Here is a 23024-nt window from a genome sequence, read left to right on the forward strand (position 1 = left end):
CTGGACTGTTCCTATTCGAGCACGGTCAAGACTGATTTGCATATGGCTGGGTCCAAACTAAGGTGGCATGGTGCGGACTGAGCAATTGCCAGTGGCTGAGATTAATTCAAGCCTTCCACGGGCAATTGCTCGGGCCACACACCAATCCATCATTTGTCCAAGTCAAATTTCTTGGATTCCCTGTCTGGTGGAATGGACTCTAACACATTTGGGTTGACTTTAGAGGTGGAGGACTGCACCAACAGGCTCTTAGGTGAGGGCTGCTGAGATAGGAAAGCTTGGGTAGGACGATGGCGTTGGGCAACCATGTGCTGCGCAGGAGCCCCTGTGCAAGGATTGTGTCAGGTCCCCAAGAGAGCGTTGGTGAGGGCTTCACTAAAAGGGAGTAGGTGCTCAACCGAGCCCACTCTTGGGTCAAGCACCTCAGTCAAGACGTTGGCTTGATTTAAATTGCCAGCAACTCCAGTTCCAGGACCTGAGCTGTCCTGTGCATCCTGGTAGTAAGGAATACGCCTTCTTCCAAGACCGGGCCCGGCGGGGGAATCATGGTAGAGCCTAGTGAAGTTTCTAGTCCACTGACGTTACCCAGCTCCTCATACCACTTTTCAGCTGTATCACAGTACTCCGTCATAGGACCAAACCCTTCCTCCTTATCTCCATACACAGGGAGGAAAGGTTATCAAGTAGCTGGAAGTCCAGGAGTTGGTAGGGTCTGGACGGCGCTGGCAACGGCGTTGAGTGGTGTCGGGAAAGTGCTGGTTTGGAGTCTAGAATCAAAAGGGTTTGTCATCATCGAGCAGTGCCAGCAACAGCAAGGTCGGCGCCGGGATTGATGCAGCCGAGGTGGAAGGAGTTATTCATGTTGGCATTGGTCCAGATCTGGGATCGGATTCAGCGGACCTCGCTCGTGTCGCCGGCGGACCCACTGGCGGTAACCCAGCCAGGACACCTTGCAGCTCCGTGGGGCCCAAAGACGCTCCAGAGGGAGTAGATTGCCCATAGAGGGCAGCATGGCGGTGTAGAATTCTTTAAGTTGGGTGGGCATTGTTCTGGCTCAGGGGAACTTGTGGTGGCGTAGAGCATGCCCTGACGCCGACTCCACAGGCGGAGTGTGTGAGCAGGGTCTAGAAGCACAAAGTTTGAAGGGCAAAGTCAAAGAATGCTTCCACTTCTTTTTATTGTCCTTTTTTGACTTACCCGAGTTAGAGGAAGAGGTCTTTCAACACAAATATGACTGTCTGTGGGAACGGCTCCTAAAATGACCTAGGGAGCGGTATTGGGAAAGGCACAGATCCAGACTTCTGCTGCGCCGCCAGAAGCTTGCCTGCTCGAGAATCGCCTTAGGGTTTTGCACTTGGTGCAAACCTTGGAGTCGTGACTGGGCCTCAGACATCTGTGACAGACCAAGTGAGAATCAGTGACATTACCCACAAGGCTTAAACCCAGTAAGTTTGGAAAGGGGCATGTCCCTAGCACACTGGGAGCAATTGTAGGAAAACAAATTGAGAAAAAGGCACAAAATGTTGGTAAAATAATGACTGAGGTAGCTCTCCGGTTCACACTGTTGGTGTGGAAAGAAAGGAACTAATATCAACGCACCAAGGTGGTGCTCATATGGGCGTAGTGACGTCACTTCTAAGGCAGACGACATCGATGCCACCTACCAGCACACAGAGGTACTGCTCAAGGTTTTGTGGATCCAGTCTGATGCCTGGGGAATACTCTAAAGTGAGGAATAAACAGTTAGAAGCTATCAGAAGATTACATTTATGGGAGACATCAATAGCTTATCTGAAAGCATTATAATTCCAAAGGAAGCCACAGAGGTAAAATGTGTTTCCTGTCACAGGCATTACAGTGTATTTCCGCCGATAGAAGCTCTGATGAGAAGAGAGGGGTTAACAGAGTTAACCCCTTATTGTGTAATCAGTCATTACCAGTGCACGCAAAGTAGGTTCTTCCAAGGAGAGTAGCAATAGGCAGAAGTTTGAGCCATAGGTGAAAGAGAGAACTTCTAATGAAAATTAAGGAGCGAGGCCCAAGGCAACTAGATAATGATTTAACTGTATATAATCATAAAATGAAAACATTTTTCACAGCTGTGCTTAGAATTCAACAGACAGTTGAAGCGACTTTAATTCATAACACTTGCTTTGTGAGAATATTAGTTTAACTATGTTTTGGTGCATAACATGCAAAAGGGAGTCAGTGAATGGGACAACAGGCACTCTACTGTCCAAGGATCAAACTGTTCTCTAGCAAGTGTACATATTAGGATTGGTTGGTGAAGAGGAGACAAACAAACATACAATGCACTGGGCGAGGACTTCACTGACACATAAGAAAACGCTGTTATTAAGAGTGAGAAGCAAGTGCCTTAAGGGCACAGGACTGGCCAGGCGCAGCATCACAAACCATTACAAATGTGTCACACTGTTACTATTTTACTAAACTATCAGAAAGAGATTTTGATTTTCAATCATTCAAGAATACCGCAGTGATGCTCAGTCTCCATACTGTAAATGCTGCTGTCAAGCTAACTCCAATGACTTTCAGACTTTGGCCCTAACATGCGCAAGCAGTTTAATCTGCAGTCGAAAATGTGGGATTCTTTCAACTGCAAACTCCATTTACAACTGCAGAAAGCCAGCACCTCTAGTGGATTTTCTCCAGCCTTAAGTGTAGGAGTGGAGTGGAAAAGGGAGGGGCTAGGCAAGGGCCCGCGGGTTGTGTTGGCCGTGGAATTGCTTCGAAGACCGACAAAGAAAAACTTTTCCAGATATTCACCACAAACATTTTGCATGGTTGTTAGGGAAAAGATGTAGATTGTGCGGTGGGGGCGAGTGCGGGGGGGGCTTATTCTGCACATGAATCCGGGACGCCTGGTCACCCTACATTGAAGGCATAGTTAATAATTTAAAAAAACAAAAACGAAACTTGCATGTATGTACTAAAGCAAATTTCCACTACACTTATTTCTGTGGGCAATCCATCCAGCAGACAACCCAAGTCAATACATAACAAGCATTGGCATAGCCAAAAGGTCTCGACTTTGGGACCTTATAAGTGTTTAGTTATCCAGCACAATATCCTTGGTGCAACAACATCAACTGTTGCATGGCTAAACACTTATAAGGTCCCAAAGGCGAGACCTATTGGCTATGCCAATGCTTGTTTGTGTTCTTGGCGGTCCCTGCGGTCGGCTGTGCGAGATTCTGTTTTAATATTTGCACTAACTCCTACAAAATCATTTGAAAGTAACCGTCCCCTTCTCTGCCCTCTTCGTGTTTAAATGATGTTGATTTTAGTGTCTTAATTCGGCCTCTTGGCGCTCTGTTCACTAGTGACTGCACTTCAGAATACTGGGGCTTAGTTGTACAGTACAAACTCGATGGTGAACTTTGGCATGCAGGATTCCTGCTGCTTTCAGCAGCGGGTGCATTAACTCACTTATACCTTTTTACAAATCTCGACAAGCTATTATCGTGGAAAGATGGTAGCCCCATTAATGAGGCTCTAAATTATTGCATTTTTTGGGCAGTCGTGGGGCAGTAAGCTAATAAAATACACCGCGCCAAATTCTCTACATATCCTGTGATGCTCAAATATAATTTGTCTGCGTTTTTTTTGTAATGGTTTTGTTTTTCACGTTCTACAGAAAGCAGCCCAAACACCAGAACATTTACTGTGGTACGTCACACACAAATGACCCAACAGAAAACATTGGACAGGTGTGGGACTCGCACAGTCCAGATTTCTTTACGCACCTCACATTTGTAGTTTTTTGGTTCCTATTCTTAATGAATACAAGTACCAGAATGCGAAAGGAAAAAAAAACCACATGCGCTACCTATGGGACAAGTTATCTGGTTCCCAGAAGTTGAAGTTAGCATCTGTTGTGAAAATTCTAAAGAGAGATTAAAAAAGCATTGAAAATGCAATAGGTCTCGCCTTTTATTAAGTTAAAGCCATTTGCTTTGCTATACAATACCATTAGCAAAGTAAATGGCTTTAACTTAATCAAAGGCAAGACCTATTGCATTTGCAATGCAATCGGTCTCGCCTTTGGGCCTTCTAAGTGTTTGGCCATGCATTATATTATCGCACGTTACTGCAGTGGACTGTGTGGCAGTGATTATAAGTGTACAACACTGTATTATCCCTGTGCACTCTTGGCGTGTTAAACAAAGTTCAAAAACATTTATGTTGGTGCTCCTGGTGTCACGCGGAGTCCCACCGCGTCTTTATAGAAATTAGTATGTAGTGAGGAGAGTCACCTTCTCACAAAACGAGGGCACGCAGTAAACAATGAAACTGTTAAGTTTCTTCATCAATTTATTGACTTCATAGATTGAGTTTCAAGAAAGTTCATCCAATATGCTGTGGTTGAAATGTAATTTCCAAATTTCTTTATACATAACGAAAATTATTCTTCATGAGCACAATAGACATCCACCCAATGCATTTCGGGTCAATCACATCTGACCCTTCTTCAGGGGTCTAAAAATGAATGAAACAGGACCATTAAGTTCACTATCCAGTTAAATGGTCAACAATATAGACAAAAGGACCAAAAGATACAAAATATGAAACAAACAACGGGTATAGTACAAGATGAGCGAGCTGTTTTTGAGACGAACAAAGTGAAAGAAGAGAAGCAGGAGGATAAAAAACATAAGACAATTAAAGTGAGAGTGAAAAAGCATGAGAGAAAGTTGGTGTGTAGTCGGAAATCTAAAGGTAGCACGAATCAAAACCCAAGTGATGCGTGAATGGAAAGAGAACAACTGAATGGTATAAAAACCGCAAACTTACTGGAAACCGAACGGTTTGCATGTGTAAGGCTCTGCAGTCGGCGTGAGGATTCAACGTCGAACTGGATGACGGATCGGAATGAGACTGAGATTGGTCTGTATATGTGAACCAAGTCACGTGATGAGGGAGCAGACAGTGTGGGCCAATCGGTTACGGAATCTCATGATGGAGACTGTGTACGGGCCAATAAGAATCTGGCTAACTAAAATGCAAGGGTGAAAGATGGCGCAAAGGCCAATGACATAACAAGAGTAATGTTCAAGAAGTGGAAAAACGAAGTAATGGGAAAACGCAAGAAAATAGACAAGTGACTCAATAAAGTTGGAATGAAAAAAGTGAAAAGAAATAAAAACTGAAATGAAATACAAAGCTAAACTTTGGTATGGACATGCAAGTAAACATGCATCATTAGTGACATATTAAATAAAAATTCATGATATTAGTTAATTCGGGGACCGGATACCACTTCATGCCAATGTAAATACAGTCTTCAAAATTAGAGAAAACAAGCATATTCTGTACGATCGTTCATCCCAATGGGGTGGGAACAATTTAATGTTTTAATCCAGAAATATTCAGTTCTTAATCTTTGTTTTGCAGGATCCATGTCTCGGCGTTGTATGATCGTTTCGAGTATTGTGAAACGCAATTGGAAAATCTGATGACAGGCTTCAATCCAATGTGATGCCACAGATGATTTTAAATTCTTCATTCTGATGTTACTCTTATGTTCTGTGATACGGATGTTCACTTTCCTCTCAGTTTGACCTACATATACTTTTCCGCAAGGGCATTTGATTGCATATACACAATTGGTTGTGTCGCAGGTGCTTGTGTGATTTAAAGCTATGGAGTAACCTTTAGTAGGATGAGTGAATTTGTTGCCAATCATTACGTTCCCACAGTGGGTACAGTTTTGACATTGGAGCATACCACGCCATTTTTTTGTCGGTTTTCTGGGTGTATTTAGGATTTCCTTGATATTTTTGGAGCGTTGAAAAGCAAATGTGATTTTTTCTTCAAATAGATTGTTGAGATCAGGCTCCATGGAGATAATTCTCCAATGTTTGTTGATGATTTTCTTGATCTGCAAAGATTCAGTGGAGTATTTCAATACACATACTGTTTTATTTTTGTCTTTTTGATCCGTGGTCTTTTCTTGAAGAAGGTTGTCTCTTGATAACAATTATACTTTTTCTGCAGACGATTTAAGCACACTCTCAGGATACCCTCTTTGTCGATACTTAATCGTTTGTTTTTCAATAGACTTAGTTAAATCATCATTGTTCGATACAATACGCTTTATTCTGATAAATTGAGAAGTTGGTAAGTGTTTCTTTAGCGTCTCAGGATGGAAGCTCTGGAATAGTAGACTGGAGTTTCTGTCAGTCTTTTTGGTGTGACGTTGAGTCGAAATCTGATTTTGATCCAACTTGACTATAACATCTAGAAATGTGATAGTTTTTTCATCAATGTGGTAGGTGAATTTTATGCGGTCATTGTGTGTGTTCAATATCGAAATATTCTCAAGTTGTGAACGTGATCCTTTCCAAATTAAAAATAAATCGTCAATGTACCGTTTATACATAATGATTCCTTCACTCCACATGGTGTTCTCAAGAATATAGTCAGTTTCAAATTTACTCATAAAAATGTTGGCATACGAAGGGGCCCCCCCGAATCCCATGGATGTACCGCTCGTTTGATTGTAAAAGTTATTTTGCCATTCAAAATAGCTGCAGTACAAAGCGCATTGCATGAGTTCCAAAATTAACAGCCTTTGAGACTCATCTAATTCACTTCTTAACAAGCTCCATTCCAATGCTTCGAGACCTTCATTATGAGGTATTGATGTGTATAGCGCTATTACATCGATTGTACACAATACATAAGATACTCCATTTTCAAGTTCGACCAAATTCAACAGGTTCAAAAAAGATGTGGTATCTTTGATATAGGTGACACTTTTTTGTACAATGGGCTGTAGAAATTTGTCCACGAATTTACCGATAGGCTCAGAGATGGACCCACAGGCCGAGACAATGGGTCTGAAAGGAGGATTATGGATATCCTTATGAATTTTTGGCAACATGTATAATTTTGGTCTTCTCGGGAATTTCGTGTCAAAGAATTGTTTAGTTTTAGCACAAATCCAGTTCATTTCGAAGGCATGTTTAATGATATTTTCAAGTATTTGTTGATATTCAACCGTAGGGTCAGATTCCAAGGGCAAATAGATGTCTTGATTTGCAACATGTTCATTGACTCTTCTGATATAGAATTCAGTGTCCATTACGACAAGGGCGCCGCCTTTGTCAGCTTTTGAAAAGGTAAGTTGCTTGTCGGCACTTACATTTTTAAGTGTATTCCATTCTTTGGAAGATAAATTCATCTTTTTGGGTTTTGTGAAATTCATTTCTTGTATATCCGCTAATACAGATCTCTCGAAGGCTTCAATCGTTTTGTGTGTGAAAGGCGCACAAAAAGTACTGGTAGGTTTAAAGTCTTTATCCCATGTTTCAATACATTGAGGTGGTTTAATGTCTTTAAAGAAAATTTTTAGTTTCAAGGTCCTGAAAAATTTAAACAAAGCAATTTCCGTTCCTGCTAGATTGGAATGGTAGGTGGGAACGAATGTAATGCCTTTATTCAGTAATTTGGTTTCTGCTTTAGTCAATCGTTTAGATGAAATATTGACTATGAGGTTGCTTTCGACTTCTGGCTCCTGGTCCTTTCCGCGATTTTTTGATCGGATTCTTTTGCCCCTTCGTGTTGGCTTTCTGTTAATGGTGGAGAGTTGGCCGCGGGACTGATATCTAAAAAAGCTGGTTGTTGAGTATTTTTGCTTGCAGATGGTTTAGTGGTTGATAAAGTTGCTTTATTTAATGGACCTCTTAACCCCGAGATTTCAGAATCGGATACCACACTTTCTTGGGATGAGGATGTTGTTGTCTTTTGTGTCGGTTGTGGTTGCCATTTTCTTTGGTTATAAACTTCAGCCCATGTATAAACTTCTTCCAGTTTATAATCTAATGTGTCTCTGCGGTATTTTCTCACTTTTCTTTCATTGACTTCTTTTGCATATTTTTCAAGTTTCAAATTGATGTCTTCCAAAGTTTTGGTGAGATCTGGAATTTTGTTGATTTCAGTCTGTAAGTTTTTAATTTCCTCTTCCAATTCAATTAAAACTTTAGAAAGTTCTTCTACAATCAGGAGAATCAAATCTAATGAACATTTGTTCAGTATCTGATACCATCTTTCAACAAATTTCTTGCTGTTTTTACATAACATTGGCTTAAGGGCTATCCTGAGGCCCCTAGGTATTCTTTTATTTTTGTGATAATGGATTAACGTGGTGGCATGCATCCTTTGGTTAATTTCTTTTTTGCTTATATATTCAAATTGTCTTAGAAGTTGAGCTGTGGTGGTTTTTTGTGGAGTGAAACTTCTGGTCTCCTGAATCAAATCATAAATTTCTAGGGCTGCTTCTGCAGTGAAGCCGAGTGTTTCGGCTTTGTTGGTGGTTAATTGTGCAATATCGTCTAGTTGCATATTTGCAGGTGGTGCAATCAGGGATGGGAAGGACTGGGAAACAAATGAACAACACTGTATTATCCCTGTGCACTCTTGGCGTGTTAAACAAAGTTCAAAAACATTTATGTTGGTGCTCCTGGTGTCACGCGGAGTCCCACCGCGTCTTTATAGAAATTAGTATGTAGTGAGGAGAGTCACCTTCTCACAAAAAGAGTGCACGCAGTAAACAATGAAACTGTTAAGTTTCTTCATCAATTTATTGACTTCATAGATTGAGTTTCAAGAAAGTTCATCCAATATGCTGTGGTTGAAATGTAATTTCCAAATTTCTTTATACATAACGAAAATTATTCTTCATGAGCACATTAGACATCCACCCAATGCATTTCGGGTCAATCACATCTGACCCTTCTTCAGGGGTCTAAAAATGAATGAAACAGGACCATTAAGTTCACTATCCAGTTAAATGGTCAACAATATAGACAAAAGGACCAAAAGATACAAAATATGAAACAAACACAACGGGTATAGTACAAGATGAGCGAGCTGTTTTTGAGACGAACAAAGTGAAAGAAGAGAAGCAGGAGGATAAAAAACATAAGACAATTAAAGTGAGAGTGAAAAAGCATGAAAAAGTTGGTGTGTAGTCGGAAATCTAAAGGTAGCACGAATCAAAACCCAAGTGATGCGTGAATGGAAAGAGAACAACTGAATGGTATAAAAACCGCAAACTTACTGGAAACCGAACGGTTTGCATGTGTCTAAGGCTCTGCAGTCGGCGTGAGGATTCAACGTCGAACTGGATGACGGATCGGAATGAGACTGAGATTGGTCTGTATATGTGAACCAAGTCACGTGATGAGGGAGCAGACAGTGTGGGCCAATCGGTTACGGAATCTCATGATGGAGACTGTGTACGGGCCAATAAGAATCTGGCTAACTAAAATGCAAGGGTGAAAGATGGCGCAAAGGCCAATGACATATGATTATAAGTGTGGCACTAGATTTGGTAATAGTTTCATCAACTTCGTTCTCTTAATCAACACAGCACCTACGCCGCTTAGAACCCTGGCAGCCTAAAAAGCAGACGACTTGAAAGGGTGACGTTTTGTTTCTAAATAAACAATACAGTGTGGAAATGTTCATTGTTCACAACCCACACATGGGATTTATTGAAAACACATTTATAACAATTACCCAACAATCCGAGGAAAGTTCACAGATTCACGGAGATGGTTATGGGGGCAGAGAGCACTAAAAACGGCTGTCGTAACGGCAATAGAGGCCCCTGCAGCCCCTTTTGGGGGGGGGGGGGGGGGGTGGAGACAGCCCTATCTCCAGGAGGCCCCCTCAACACATGACCTCTGTCTGTTATTTAAAAAGAACCCTGAGTGACTGGTTAGGGACCCATTTCAGATAATGTGCTCAGTGTGTAATTCCCATTCCAATGTTATTTTCCCTTTCTGTGGAATCTGTCCCTTCATGCCTTCCTCGCCTCGATTTATTATTAATGGAATATGTTAAGCACTGGCTTTAAAATGTAGGCAAAGGCGTTATAGGCACAGGAGGGGCACGCATACATGCACTATAAGCAGATGTTGTGGAGGGAAAGCCTGAAGAGAAGTGCTCGAAACTAGCTCTATTGTTTTCCATGATTTTAGTGGTCGTGCCTCTGCTTCCAACCGGCATTAATGCCACCTCTGTCAATCAACGAGCTTCATTTGTTTTTTAAATCCAAAGTGGTGGCATTTCTCAATGTTTTCCCAAAGCCTTAATAAAAATATACATAGCTTAAAAGCAATTTTAAACTGGAATTGTCACAATATTTCTCACGGATATTTCCAAACGCTGGCCCATATGACCTATGGGTTAGAAAAGCATTTCCAAGTGGCACGCTGCTGCCTCCCGTGTCGATAGCCACCAGCCATTTCCTGAAGCTCTTACAGGCCTGTAAAGGGGCTGCCGGCCGGCTGGAAGACTTACATTAAGAGGCGTCATGCTGGGACACGGAGCGCGGTGACCCTAAATCGGGCGCTGCGCTCCAAAATAAAGTAACCCAGCACTGAAAAGGGGGTCGGATAGCGTAGCCAATGACAAATTACAATCCGAGAAATAAAATGAATTTGCAGGCCACGAAGCTTGCACAGCCGATTTATTACAAAGCAACTGCACTAAACTGTTCCTGCATACTGGATGCAAGATTTCCAATAAATTAGAGGCCTGGTTAACACCAACAAAAAAAGATAAAGACAACATAAATGTATCTGCGAGGGTGGATTAATTCAGTCCACATCCAAATTTGCACACACCTTATTGAAATCGGTCCCGAACAGGGTTACAGAGCATCCATTTGACAAGAAGGGAACGCATGACCCTTTAGAGTTCAACATATGATTATCATAAAAACGCGAGTAAACTGACGTGCTAACTTCAATGAGAATTTGTAATCGCCGATGAGTGTATATTGAAAAACGGGGGAACCATCTGGAACACGTCAATACACCCCACTTTTCAGATTAATGTGAACGCTCGTCTGCCACGCTGGGAAGTAAAAAACAAGTCTTGTAAAGCGAAAGACAAAACGAACGTGCTGCGTCCCCCCAGACTGCGGCCTTATTACCCCAGCATAGCGCCTTCCCCGCTGCGTCCCCCATTCACGCAGGCCTTCGCTTTGGGCACAATGGCCCCAAAACATATTGCGAGCGGCAGCCGAAGTGAACAGTGGGATGTGTCTTTTTTTAGGCGCGTCGGCCAGTCTGGCGATAGCGCTTTCATCTCGGTAATGTAAACCCGAATTAAAGGCGGCTACCTCAAGGAGGGCAGAGATGGCCCGCTCTGTGCTCCACGCAGGTCACAACCCGCTGACACCAGACCGGGCGAGTTCATGTATTTTAAGAGCATCACTTGTTCCGCGAGGTCACTTGAGAGAGTCGTGGAGACGCGGAGCAAGAAATGAACTAATCCTTCTTTAATGGGAAAGACACAATGTGAGACATGTTGTTCTCGGCAATGGGATGTGTGGAGCTCCTGCTCTCTGGGCCACTGTCAGTGAGTTACTGGTTTGAGCAGGGCAAATATATATGTATCATTTGCAAATCTAAGGGGCAAAATCAACATTCTGTAAGACATGGGCTGATGGTGGTGGGGGGAGGGCACTGCGAGCGGAGGCAAAACAAAAGAAGCGCGGCCGCTTGTTATTGCAAGGCATTACACAAATGTTAAAAAATAAAGTGCTTACATAAAAGGTAGAGACGGGCAGATGGTGGTTGGAGGAGGGAATCGCGAGCGGAGGCACAACAAGCGCTGCCGCTTGTTCTTGCTCCTCATTACACGAATGAGGAAGACGGGGAAAACAAAAGGCGTGTCAGCCATTGTTGAAGCTAAACGCTGTAATAGCAAAACAAGCCCGACGGAGCGTGGCGCGCGCGCGCTTGGGGGCGGAGGAGCGCATTCCAGGAGGGGGAGCGGACCCTTTGAAGTGCTCCCAAAAGGCTGATTGCATGGCGGCACGATGCGCGTGATTGTGCGCGTGCTAGCCATGCAATCCGCTTTTTGGGAGCACTGTTCAAACCCGCTCTCTATAGTCTCGCTTTGCGATCCCTTACGCGATAGCAAGGTCGAGACCTAAAAAGGACTGGGAAGGCATGCGATCAGTGATTTGCACAGATTTCCAGGCAAACTTCTGGGGATTTTATTTTTAATTACCCCCAAACTGCAAATGCACACGTATGGCAGGAGAATACAGAGTAGACTTCAATTTACGACTTTCAAAAAGCTCCTTTGTTAAATGGGCTCAGTCACTCCAACACCAGCTAAGCCCTGTGATAAATGAACATCAACCTCACAGACAGCTATCACTACCAGCTTAACGAAAGCAAGGATTTCTCAAAATCACAATTAAATCAGATTTAGAAAGGACGTGTCACGCAAACCCTTCCAGTCATCAGATGTTTCAGGAGTCATGTCCTTTAAGTGCATTACTGAAATACTATGGAGACATTGCCAACACTCAGGGCTGCGGGCCGCAGTTCAAAGAAATGCAATGTAATGCCCTGGAGTCAGGAAAACGCTGCACGGACTGCTGATCCCTTTTATTCGGTGGTGGGGAGCTCTTCAGTTCATGTAAATGAAAATGTGCTAATATAAATTATTATGGTCAAATACTTCAGTTCATTAATCATTGTTTGACGTCTCATGTGCGCATCAAAAATGAACATTAATGATAAAAACAAAAGGTGTTCTAGAAAACGTTAATAATAATGTTTTTTCTCTTTGGCAGAGCATTTAATAGCTCAGTTTCGCCACCATCTGTCAGCATGGTACCTGTAGCCTCTTGTACTGCCGGAGTGTGCTGTCTCCGGGGGACCGAGTCACCGAAGGATCCTGACCAGGGTCACACAGGCTCTCAGTCTCCTCTGTCTCAGTGGAAGAATCACTTTCCATGAAAATCCTCACAGGACCACCTGTCTGGGACACAAGTCAAGAAGAGATATTTAAAACTAGGAACGGAAACAGATGGTTAGTGGTAGAGAAACAGAATGCTGCTAGTGATTTAGGACCTTACTACCCAGCCCTACAGGATTCCCTGTGTAACAACCTACAACAATACATTTAATAAGTAATGGCAAACGGACACACGAGAGAAACAGAGTATTTAATGGAGCTTGTGTTTTACTTTTCACGTCCTCAATTAAATAAATACTCCAAAATATTTTGAGGTATTTGAAAGGTCCTTAGTCTTCTAACCACATGAGGACCCCTGGTTCCATATTTTTATCCCCAAGATATTGAAAAAGTAATTAGAAGCATTCTATCTGGTCACAATACTAGTTACGGTGTACCCTGGGCTGCAGTTGCACACAACTGTAGGGAGCAATCAATCTCCACTAATTAGCGCTAGAATCATGATCCACACAGGAGGTATGATGTTTGGGGACAGAACACGGATCAGAACGTGCACAAGTAAGACAATGGAGCTTATATTAATGTTTCAACACTGTAGCACAGGATCATCTGTTAAACTAGTTCTGTTGGAAAATGTTCGATAGGAAAAGAAATTTACCAGAAAGAGCAGCCATCTGAAGTTGATCAACTCAGTTTTGACATCTCCAGCACGTTAGGGCTCATGAGAGCAACACTTCTGTGTAAAACGTCAAAAAAGCACTAATCTGTTAGGTGTGATGGACTTCTCTGCCTGAAACTGCCCGACTAGCCAAGGCCAATGTATATTGGGTGTTAAATATAGGTATCTCGAATGACACAAAAAAATATCAAAAAGCAATAAGAAAATGATGGCCATGTCTGCATATTGTAAAAATCCACAATATGGGAAGCTACTAAAAAGCCTCACCAGATGTCAGAGAAGAGGTCTACATGAAGGTGTCAAATGCAAGTTCATAACTGAAACAACGCAAGGAGGGACACTACTGAGAATAAAGGTCTTTAAGTCAAACATTAGCTTAACACAGCTATTTAGGCATTACACTGAAAAGCAGGCAGGGATGACATGAGACCTGTAAGCGAACTACTGAATAGGATCAAGGGTCATACAGGAAATCTATTTTTAAAGCACTTTAGTTAAAACAAATAGCACTGAGAACTCTTCCAGATTGACGACAATGATTAACCTTTTCAATGATAAAAATTATGTTTACAAAAAACATGTTTAAACACGAGTGGAGAGGTGAAGAAAGCAATAAGAGGAGACATTTCAAGTTACATCTTGTAACCCGTAGGCGTAGATGCATGGAGTCAGCAGTTACAAAGCAACAATGCGACCCAGAGCTCAGCAACGCTGTAGTGTAGACTTTGCCTGGTTTACCGCACTGCTGTCGCCAGTGCTCAATTTGTAAAATAAAAATACGTGCCGGGGCTTTTGTCAGGCGGCAGCTAGCACCAGCCCATTTCTCTTGTTAGCGCCGCCTAAAACAGAACCAACTACTGACCATGAAAGTGGGGAGCGGTGTGGCATAATGGCTAGAGCTGCCGACGTCGGAGCTGGTGAACCAACTTCAAGTCTCAGAGTCCCAACATCCTGTGATTCTGGGCAAATCACGTAATCTCGCCGTGCCTACCATAATGAATGTGTCCTTAATGAAAAGCGCCAGTGTTGATGATTAAGGACCAAGGGCGAAAACAAACGAAAATATTGCTGATATGTCGGGATATAGCGCTGTGTGTTAAGTTAAAAATTACAATGAGCTTTTCACATTACACTTGTGTAATGTTTAACATAAGCTGTCGCACAACGTGTGCCGATGGCTGTCAGATGGACAGCTATAGGCACACATTCTCAAGGGCTCCGGAAAGAAACAATGGGCCACCTTACGCCGAGTCAGCTATTAACTTGTGTGCAGGCAGATTTTGTCACCTTCTATTGACTTGATGAAACCTGCGTAGAGTTCAGAAAGGGGTTCACTTGCTCCAATCATTTTGGCGGGAGTGCAGTATCGTGAAGGAGATTTTTGAGGGGTCACAACTACTATAGAAAACCCAATTTGAGAAGTTAAGAGCATAATTGAAGCCACACGACCACTAAGCACAGAGCAACAAGATGTGCACAGGAAAGCAAGGAAGGGCATGTTTGATGCTGAGCTGCCCGCATCCGGCAAGCTAGGATTTGCCATAAGGTTAAAGCTGGCCTGGACAAAGCAGACAAGCAAAGTGGACAGCTCGGTCTAGGAAACCATTCAGGGAAATTTAGAGTGGGAAAAGTACAGCAGGGAAAGGAGCAACCAAGTGTAGCAGGCCCCTTTACCAACTCCAAACCCTTTACTCTCAGAATGTAAATGTCTCGCTTTTGCTGCCCACAAGACAATCAGCGACTACCAGAGTGGCGCTCTGTGAACCTCATTTTGGCCATGGGGATTGATTCAGTGACCCAGACTTCAGAGGACGGTGATCTGGAATTGCTGCACAACAGAGGAAGAAAGACCTTACAAAACCAGGCTGGCCAGCCCCATTTCAAAACAGGCCCGGCTCCGCCCTTCCAGCCTCCCGGCCCAGGGGATAACACATGGTGGCCGGGGGCTCAGAGTCAGTCGTCACTCACGTAACAGCAACATACCAAGTACCAACCACCACCACGATCAAGAAAAAAAAAGCAGTGTTACTTTTCTTAATGGTAATGTTACTGCCTTTAGTATAAGAGGCCTGCTGCTGCACACAGCACGACACGCTGCTTTAAATAATAGTGCTGGTTGGATTGGACTGCCGGTGCCTGTGGGTTCTGCGTGTGTACCTCATGATGGTAAAGGAGAGACGGCGGCATGGAGTTTCAGATGTATTACAGCACGCACACTGCAGTGGCTGCCACAGCCCTACAGGACCAAATCCAGCCCAATCAGTGACCACGCCCACCGGCAACACTGGCTGAAGGGGCATGGGTTTATTATCGGCTTTCAGGTCTTAACAGGGGACTCGGAGAGACAACTGAGTGAGTGACTGTGAATGTGATTGTGAACACATATTGTGTGACACAGACACGTTGTGCAGTCATGGTTGATGTGAGTTGGTACTCAGGTCCCTGATAAGTGCCGGGGCTAAGCACCGGAAACCACCCACACAAATTAAGCACTGGTTCTCACTTTTATTTATTTAGACTATATCTAGTATGCTCTCCTGAAATCCAGCTCCATAAATTCGTAACTGGAAGCAGCCTTTACAAAGTGGATGACCACCCATCCTTAACAACACGCCGTTACCATGTAAAATGCTCCCATGCATATACCTTTACCACACTTGCCTTTACAATGAAAATGTAAGTATATCGCGGTAAGTATTAAGCCTATACATATATATATATGGACGAGTGGAAATGATTTGAATTAGTGGATACGGATAAATATGGCCTTCATTAATATTGGTGTATTATGCGGTGATCATTACCAGAATGACTGAATTAGGGAATAATCAGGACGAGTGGTTTCCTTTAATACCAATGCATGTCATTCTTAGGATAGGTATATCCCTTCAATTAGTAATAGCTTAGTGGAAAATATCTTGGATTGTCCGCGCGTAATTGTCATGACAAAGGGTGAAATCAGAATAAGAATGGACATTAAGTGGGTTGGACGTCACAACGGAAATGACAATTGTACTACAGTGATGTTATAAAAAATGGAAATTGCATTGATTGCGAGGAATGCTGAACTTGAAATTGTTTAAGAGGCTCAAGATTTGCTGATGGAAAAGCATGAAAGCACGAGCAGCAGGATAAGATAATAGAAAAATACTACAGAATACAGAATATAGAAGCAGAAACACCGAACTCGGTAAGAAGACCAGCAAATCTAAAAAATAAAAAAAAAAAAAACGAAAAACGGCATATGGCAAACCCGAAAACCCGAAATGGAAGTGGGATAGTGCGACGGAATTGCTGAACGGATACATGCCTGTTGGTACTTGCTGGTGTTCTGGCCGTCTGCTCGACTGGTGCTAATGAAAATTGATAAAAATAACATTGTAATCCTGGCTCTCTGTGTTTTTGTTTGGAGAAACGCTCCCTGAGAAACGCTGAAATTGGCAAAATCACTGGTAAAAAGGGCAAGCGCCAGACGGGCTAGTGGCAAGCCTGAAGTGGATGTGGATTACTGGGCAGGAATCGCTGATAGATACATTTCTTGCTTGGCAGCGCTGTTTGCAGCTGGTGCTCTGGCTTTGGCTCTGGTGGCCTGTGTAGTTGGAGGTGGCACTGGGGAGCTGCGGAGCTGGTGAGTGCAGCTGAATATAACTGAATGAAGGCGACAGTAAGGACTGGCTTTCGGCGCTTGCCGTACACTAGGGTAGCCGAGTGTTTGGCTGCCCAACGACGAGCTCAAGAGAGCCGGCGAGTTGGTCACCACGGTCACTCAGCGGTTAAATTGTATTTACTTCAACTGGATATGGCCCCACCGAAAGCGATGGTCAGGAGTACTCGCACTACTAATAGAGCACTGGTGAGTACAACAGCGACTCTGGGTAGTAACATGGATACCGAAGGTGTGGAAATACAGAGAGCGGACTCTCCCAGCTCGGCTTTTGGATTGGGGAAGGTGGGAAAACCTGTGCTGCAATTCTTGCAATCAAAGAAGTCAAGGGATTTGTTCTCTCCCGATATTGTGGCGGAAGCTGATACTCTTAACAATGGCAAAATATTAGTAGATATGGTGAATCAGGCAATCGGGGTGCAACACAGTAGTATGATTTCTATTTTTTCAGGGCACACTGTTTCAAATAACTTGCAGGCATCGCCTCAGATACTTCCTCAGCCTCAGTCTCAACCTCAGCCTAAGGAAGTCTCAGATAATGAGAGGGTCCCGGATCTGGATAAGGGCTTGATTGAAGTGGGGGCTGAGCAGGGGAGTCCTCTCATCAGCCCTGCTGAATCAGCGACTGAGACGATTGGTAGCCTTGGAAATCTGGGTAATATTGGGACCCCTAAAAGCCCTAGTACTCCTGTAACTGCGCCTAATGAACTGATATTGTGCGATTTGAGTATCTCGTCTTCGGCATCTGTTATCGACACTGACAAAGCACAAGAACAGAGCCAGACCAAGACCCCTTTTGTGTCGCAGCATGAAGTCATAGTTGGCCAACAAAAGAAAACTCCAGCGGCAGTAATTGTTAAAAAGAAACATCAAAGGCAGAATCAAAAACTGAAAGTCGTGAAGGAGCTGAAAAAAGTTTTTGGGGGTCTAGATCAGGCAATAGGAGACGAGATGGCAAAACAACGGAAAAAGGAAGCTACAGCGGATAACTCAATATGGCGATGGGTACAAGCAAAAGGTGGGGTCAAAAACACGGTATCAAGACTATCAGAGACTGACATGATCGATGAAGCTAGCGGAGGAATGGGGCTGGTGGCTGAAGGTCCCGGCGACCTAGGATCTGGCCCTGGGTCGATGATGTCGCTGGGAGAAACGAGCATGCAGCAACTATCTGGCGATCTGGAAAGTAAAGAGGAGCAAGGAATTGAAGCTAAGATGCTCTTGCTGATTCTCCAGAATCTTAAAGACCAAAGAGAAGAGACTAGAGAGCTCTTCGCCCCGTTCCGATTGGACACCCAGGGCATTCAGCAGTCTCTAAAAGAAACTACTACTGAAAGTAGGATCACTGGCCGGTGAGCTTGCTGAACTCCAACAGCGAGTGGCAGACGCGGAAGAAACAGCTACGAAAATGGCTAGCATAACTGAGAAGCACGATCATGTCTTGGCTACGATGCAATTTAAGTTAGAAGATTTGGAGAATAGGCAGCGGAGTCAGAATTTGGAGATGTTTGGTATTCCAGAAGGACAAAAGGGCACAGACCTCAGAACATTTATAGTGCAAACACTACAGAAACTGTGTCCGGACCTTAGTAACTGGCATTGGTATTGCCAGATCCAAAGGTCTCATAGGGTGCCAATGGTCCAAAAGAAACAAGACAGCCGGTATCCTAGACCTTTTTTGATTTTTTTTGGCAACTTTTTATTGAGGCAGGCTGTTTATTTAAAAGCTGGCCCAAGGTCGCAGATGTCTGTTGATGGTAACTCAATTTTCTTTCATTCTGATTACTGTAAGGTAACAATGGACAGAAGATGGCAGCTTAGGCAATTGATCGATCCAACGAAAGCTGCTGGAGTGCAGGCATATCTGCAAGAGCCGGCTCGACTAAAAGTAATTCGTGGGGGTCAATCTTATATGTTTCTTTCAGAAACAGAGGCAAAAAAGGCGCTATGTGGATGGCAGAAAGAGGGGACAGGCTAAACACGTGAAAAGGTATATCTCTCTAAAGTAAAATTCTTGCTCCCTTATTTACGTGAGAGTAGAATTTATTAGTGGTAAGCAGCAGAAGTTACTACATTAATGTATTTTTATTTATTTTGGTCTCTGTAAGGAAGGGATTTATTGTGCTATATGACAAAAATATTTCACTTATGCTTTCCTCTGTTTCATGACTTGCTTTTTCTCGTGCTGAATAACATGGAGACTAGAAGCCTTTGGAACGTCTGTGACCTGGTCTCTTAGTGGGCTGCCAAAGTCAACGGCAGCTCTGAGAAAGGGGATGATTCCTCCTTCTAGATGGTGCGGGAGGGGGAAGGTTCAATCTCTAGTAGAGATTGGGGGAGAGGGAGGGATGGGAGGGAAGAGAGTGATTCAGGAGGGGAGATGGGAGGTGGGGGCAAAAAAATAAAAAAAACAACATGAGAATATCACAAAATAAGGGGATAAAGGTTAGGATGGTTACAGATTTTAGGGAAGAAAGCAGAGGATCATTAGCGAGATGGAATGCGTGAAATGTATAGCCTGGAATGTGGCAGGTCTGAATAGTAGAAATAAGAGACGGCTAGTCTCGGAAGAACTGAAGATGTATACCCCACAGATTGTGTTGCTATCAGAAACACATATTTCCTACAAAAACAGAGGCTTACTAAAGCAACTAGGATAAGAGGTAGTCGCCAGCTCTGATCAAAGCTCCTCAATACGAGGAGTCGCTATTTGAAAACATAAGCGATTCAGAGCTGATGTTGGTAAAACCCTCACAGATAAAGCGAGCAGATGGGCCATAGCACAGATAGGGATAGAAGGCTGTAAATATGTTTTTTGTGTATTGTATGGCCCAAATGTAGATGACCCTCTAGTTATAGACCGGGTAAACAGAGCTGCTAAACTGGGAACGGGTGGTAATGGGGGATTTTAACTGCATCATGAACTATGAGATTGATACTACTAGACAATGGGCTTTTCAGAGGATGCGGAAGACTCGTGCCGCAATCAAAGAACTAGGCCGATTACATGCTATAAGGGATGCGTGGCGAGCAATACATCCAAACATGGCAGGCTATACTCATTATTCGGCTGCACATAAGGTATGTTCTCGAATAGACATGGCCTGGGTCTCTGATAAAATCTTAGAATCAAGTACAATGGAGATCTGCCCAAGGGTCACTTCTGATAACAACCCCATTCTTCTATCCTTTAAATTGTCAGGGGAGAGAAGAAGACCTAGGCCTTTCTCTTTTCCTAGATATTTATTATCAGACAAGGATTTCATAGTCCAGATTAGGAGATATTTGAAGGAATTCCTCGAAATAAACGCCGATTCAGACTCGCCTACTGTAGTTTGGGATGCTTGCAAGGCCAGTATAAGAGGATTTTCTCAGCAATTTATCTGGACACAGAACAGCGAGCGTAAGTAACTTTTAAGGGGTCTCCCAAAGGTAGAGGACCTGGGATATATTTTAATTGATCTAAAATCTGCACTCAAAACAACATTAAGGGAAAAAAGTATAGTTAACTTAAATAAATACCTGTTATCCCAATATGAGAGCGGGGAACAAATAGGGAAGATCCTGGCATATAAGTTGGCAGACGATAAGGCTAAGACTCTCATAAAGTCGATCAAAGGGTCTAACAATGCTGTTTATGAGCACCCAAATCAGATATTAGAACAATTTGCTAAGTATTATCAAGAACTGTACACTCCGGATAATCGACCAGAATTGGACGATATATGTAGCTATTTACAAACTAACTCAATGAGAAATATGGGGGGGGGAAATATCATATTCATTAACAGCTGATATTACGATAATAGAAATTAAATCGGCAATTGCTGCTTTGCCGTCTGGTAAAGCATCAGGAGAAGACTCTATACCCCTCGAATTATATAAGATTTGTATGGACGAATTACTCCCACTTTATAGCCAAGTAATTGGACACCTTCAAGGTATAAATATACCAGCACTTAATTGCGGTTCCTGGAGGATTCGATCCAACCCAGACTACGCAGTTAGCCACGGCAAGTTCGGAAGGGGATCGAATTCCAGCCTGATGCACTGACCTGATGCTGTCATCCTCCTCGCAGAGAATCCAGCTCCAGTGCTCCCTGACTTTCCGTGCAGGGGGTAAAACTATCGAGTCCAGAAAAGAGATTCCAACCTCTCTCATTCTAAGGTATGGAGCTGACTAGAACTTAGTGAAACTTTTGGCAACTCTTGGCTAAACTAAGATAAAGCTAGCTATACTTTAGAAATAGCACCTACTTCGAACCTCGTACTGCACTTAGGTTAGGTACACTGCGGTAGAACAATTTAGAAGCATAAGATGAGTATCACATTTTAGCTTATGTTATTTATGTATGTATTCTGATTAATATATGTCATAGCTACAAACCATGCTATTGCAGTATTATTTTATCTTACTGCTAACCTCGTACATATTGTACTTTGCAGTCTGTCTTACGATTGTAGCAATTCATATCTCTTGCACAAGAAATAAGACTGTTCAATAAACCCTTTTATTGAAAACGCCCGTCTCTCTATTTCTGTGCAACTCTGTAGAAAGGAAGCATGCACAATTGACTGAGTGAAACTGTTATCTATTATTTCCATGATTCTGAGACTGTTCCGATTCTAAAGGGAAACAAAGTTGTCATGTTTATGCGGTTGTCATAGACTAATCCCTTCTTGTATATTCGAGAAGTTTCTAGTGACCTCTGAGTTAGCTGGCACACATAAGTAATTAAGTTTAATATACTCGATAGAGACATACTGACCGTAGTCCTATGTCATATCTATAGTGTATGTTATTCCGATGCACAGAGCCTATCAGGGATATAGGAACTACACTACATGGCGCCCAACGGTTTGGTAAGGCACTAATTTAACGCTGGATACTGAAGTAACTCAGTCGTGCTTTTCTTAGAGACCTTCTACTCATAAAACTCCATTAGACGTCTGGAGTGGGCAGTTATAATATCCGCCATAGCTGAGCAGGACGAAAGTCCTATATATTAGCTGTTTGGTTTAGTTCAATGTTGAAGGATACAGTGTTCCAAAATATTGTGCACCTTATCTTTGTATCCTTGAAACTTGCTCTGCAATTTTTCATTAAACAACGTGCAACACCGGAGATGTTGTCATTGACAACGGTCAAGCTGCGGCTGACCTTACAGGTCTTAATGAAGATGAGTTGGATCTTATACACATCCCACCAAATTTAAGGTGAGTCATCACTCTAAAACTTATAAAACATGGTCTGACACTAAGAGGTGGTAGAGCAGTTTTTGTGATAGAAGCACATGAATCTCACCAGACAGAGGTATTCTATTCATGGATAGTATTCCTAGAATCAAATCCAGTAACACATACGTTTCAATTCTACAAAGAAGATGAACCGCCTGAGGAATATATTCGAGGATATTCAAATTCCACTCACATACCAGGAGCATGAGCTCTGGTTTATAGGTGCCCTAAAACATTACAATCACATTACAAGGCTCGGTCCACTAGGTAGACCAGGAGCAACATGGCCGATTTTAGCCGGCAACACAGCTCATCCTGACATTGAAACTATGTCAGACGTAGATTTACTTGCTCAACTCAAGGAATTAATCAAGATATATAGACAATTTGTTCAATATGTCACGCGGACTTTCACAGTCCAACAAGCATTAACAATTCAAAATCCAGCCCCTCATCAGGGGAATACACTAAAAATTACTCCACAGACTTTACACTCAGTGATGGGTAAATTACCCAGAAAATGCGAACAAATTCCATTCTGTTAGCTCAAAAAATTACTCAAATCGAAGCAGTATTTCCCAATACTACCCCTTTTAAAAAAACACAGAATTTTAACAATTTGTTTACCAATGGGGATCACACCATATCTGGAAGACTGCACCTCTGGGGCACAGTCTTTGCTGCAATCTA

General features: G+C 42.9%; 1 protein-coding gene across 4 annotated transcripts in view; it reads right to left on the minus strand.

The window, feature by feature from the left end:
* CEP78 (centrosomal protein 78) overlaps positions 1–23024 on the minus strand; it is a 428004-nt gene that overhangs the window by 184225 nt on the left and 220755 nt on the right. For all 4 annotated transcript variants that reach the window (XM_085633291.1, XM_085633307.1, XM_085633281.1 and 1 more), the window contains exon 12: positions 12673–12816. In XM_085633291.1, coding sequence (XP_085489417.1) covers positions 12673–12816 — 144 coding nt within the window. The remainder of the gene's footprint in view (positions 1–12672; positions 12817–23024) is intronic.

This window comes from Triturus cristatus, chromosome 2_1, assembly GCF_964204655.1.
Source record: "Triturus cristatus chromosome 2_1, aTriCri1.1, whole genome shotgun sequence".
Classification (NCBI taxonomy): Eukaryota; Metazoa; Chordata; class Amphibia; order Caudata; family Salamandridae; genus Triturus; species Triturus cristatus.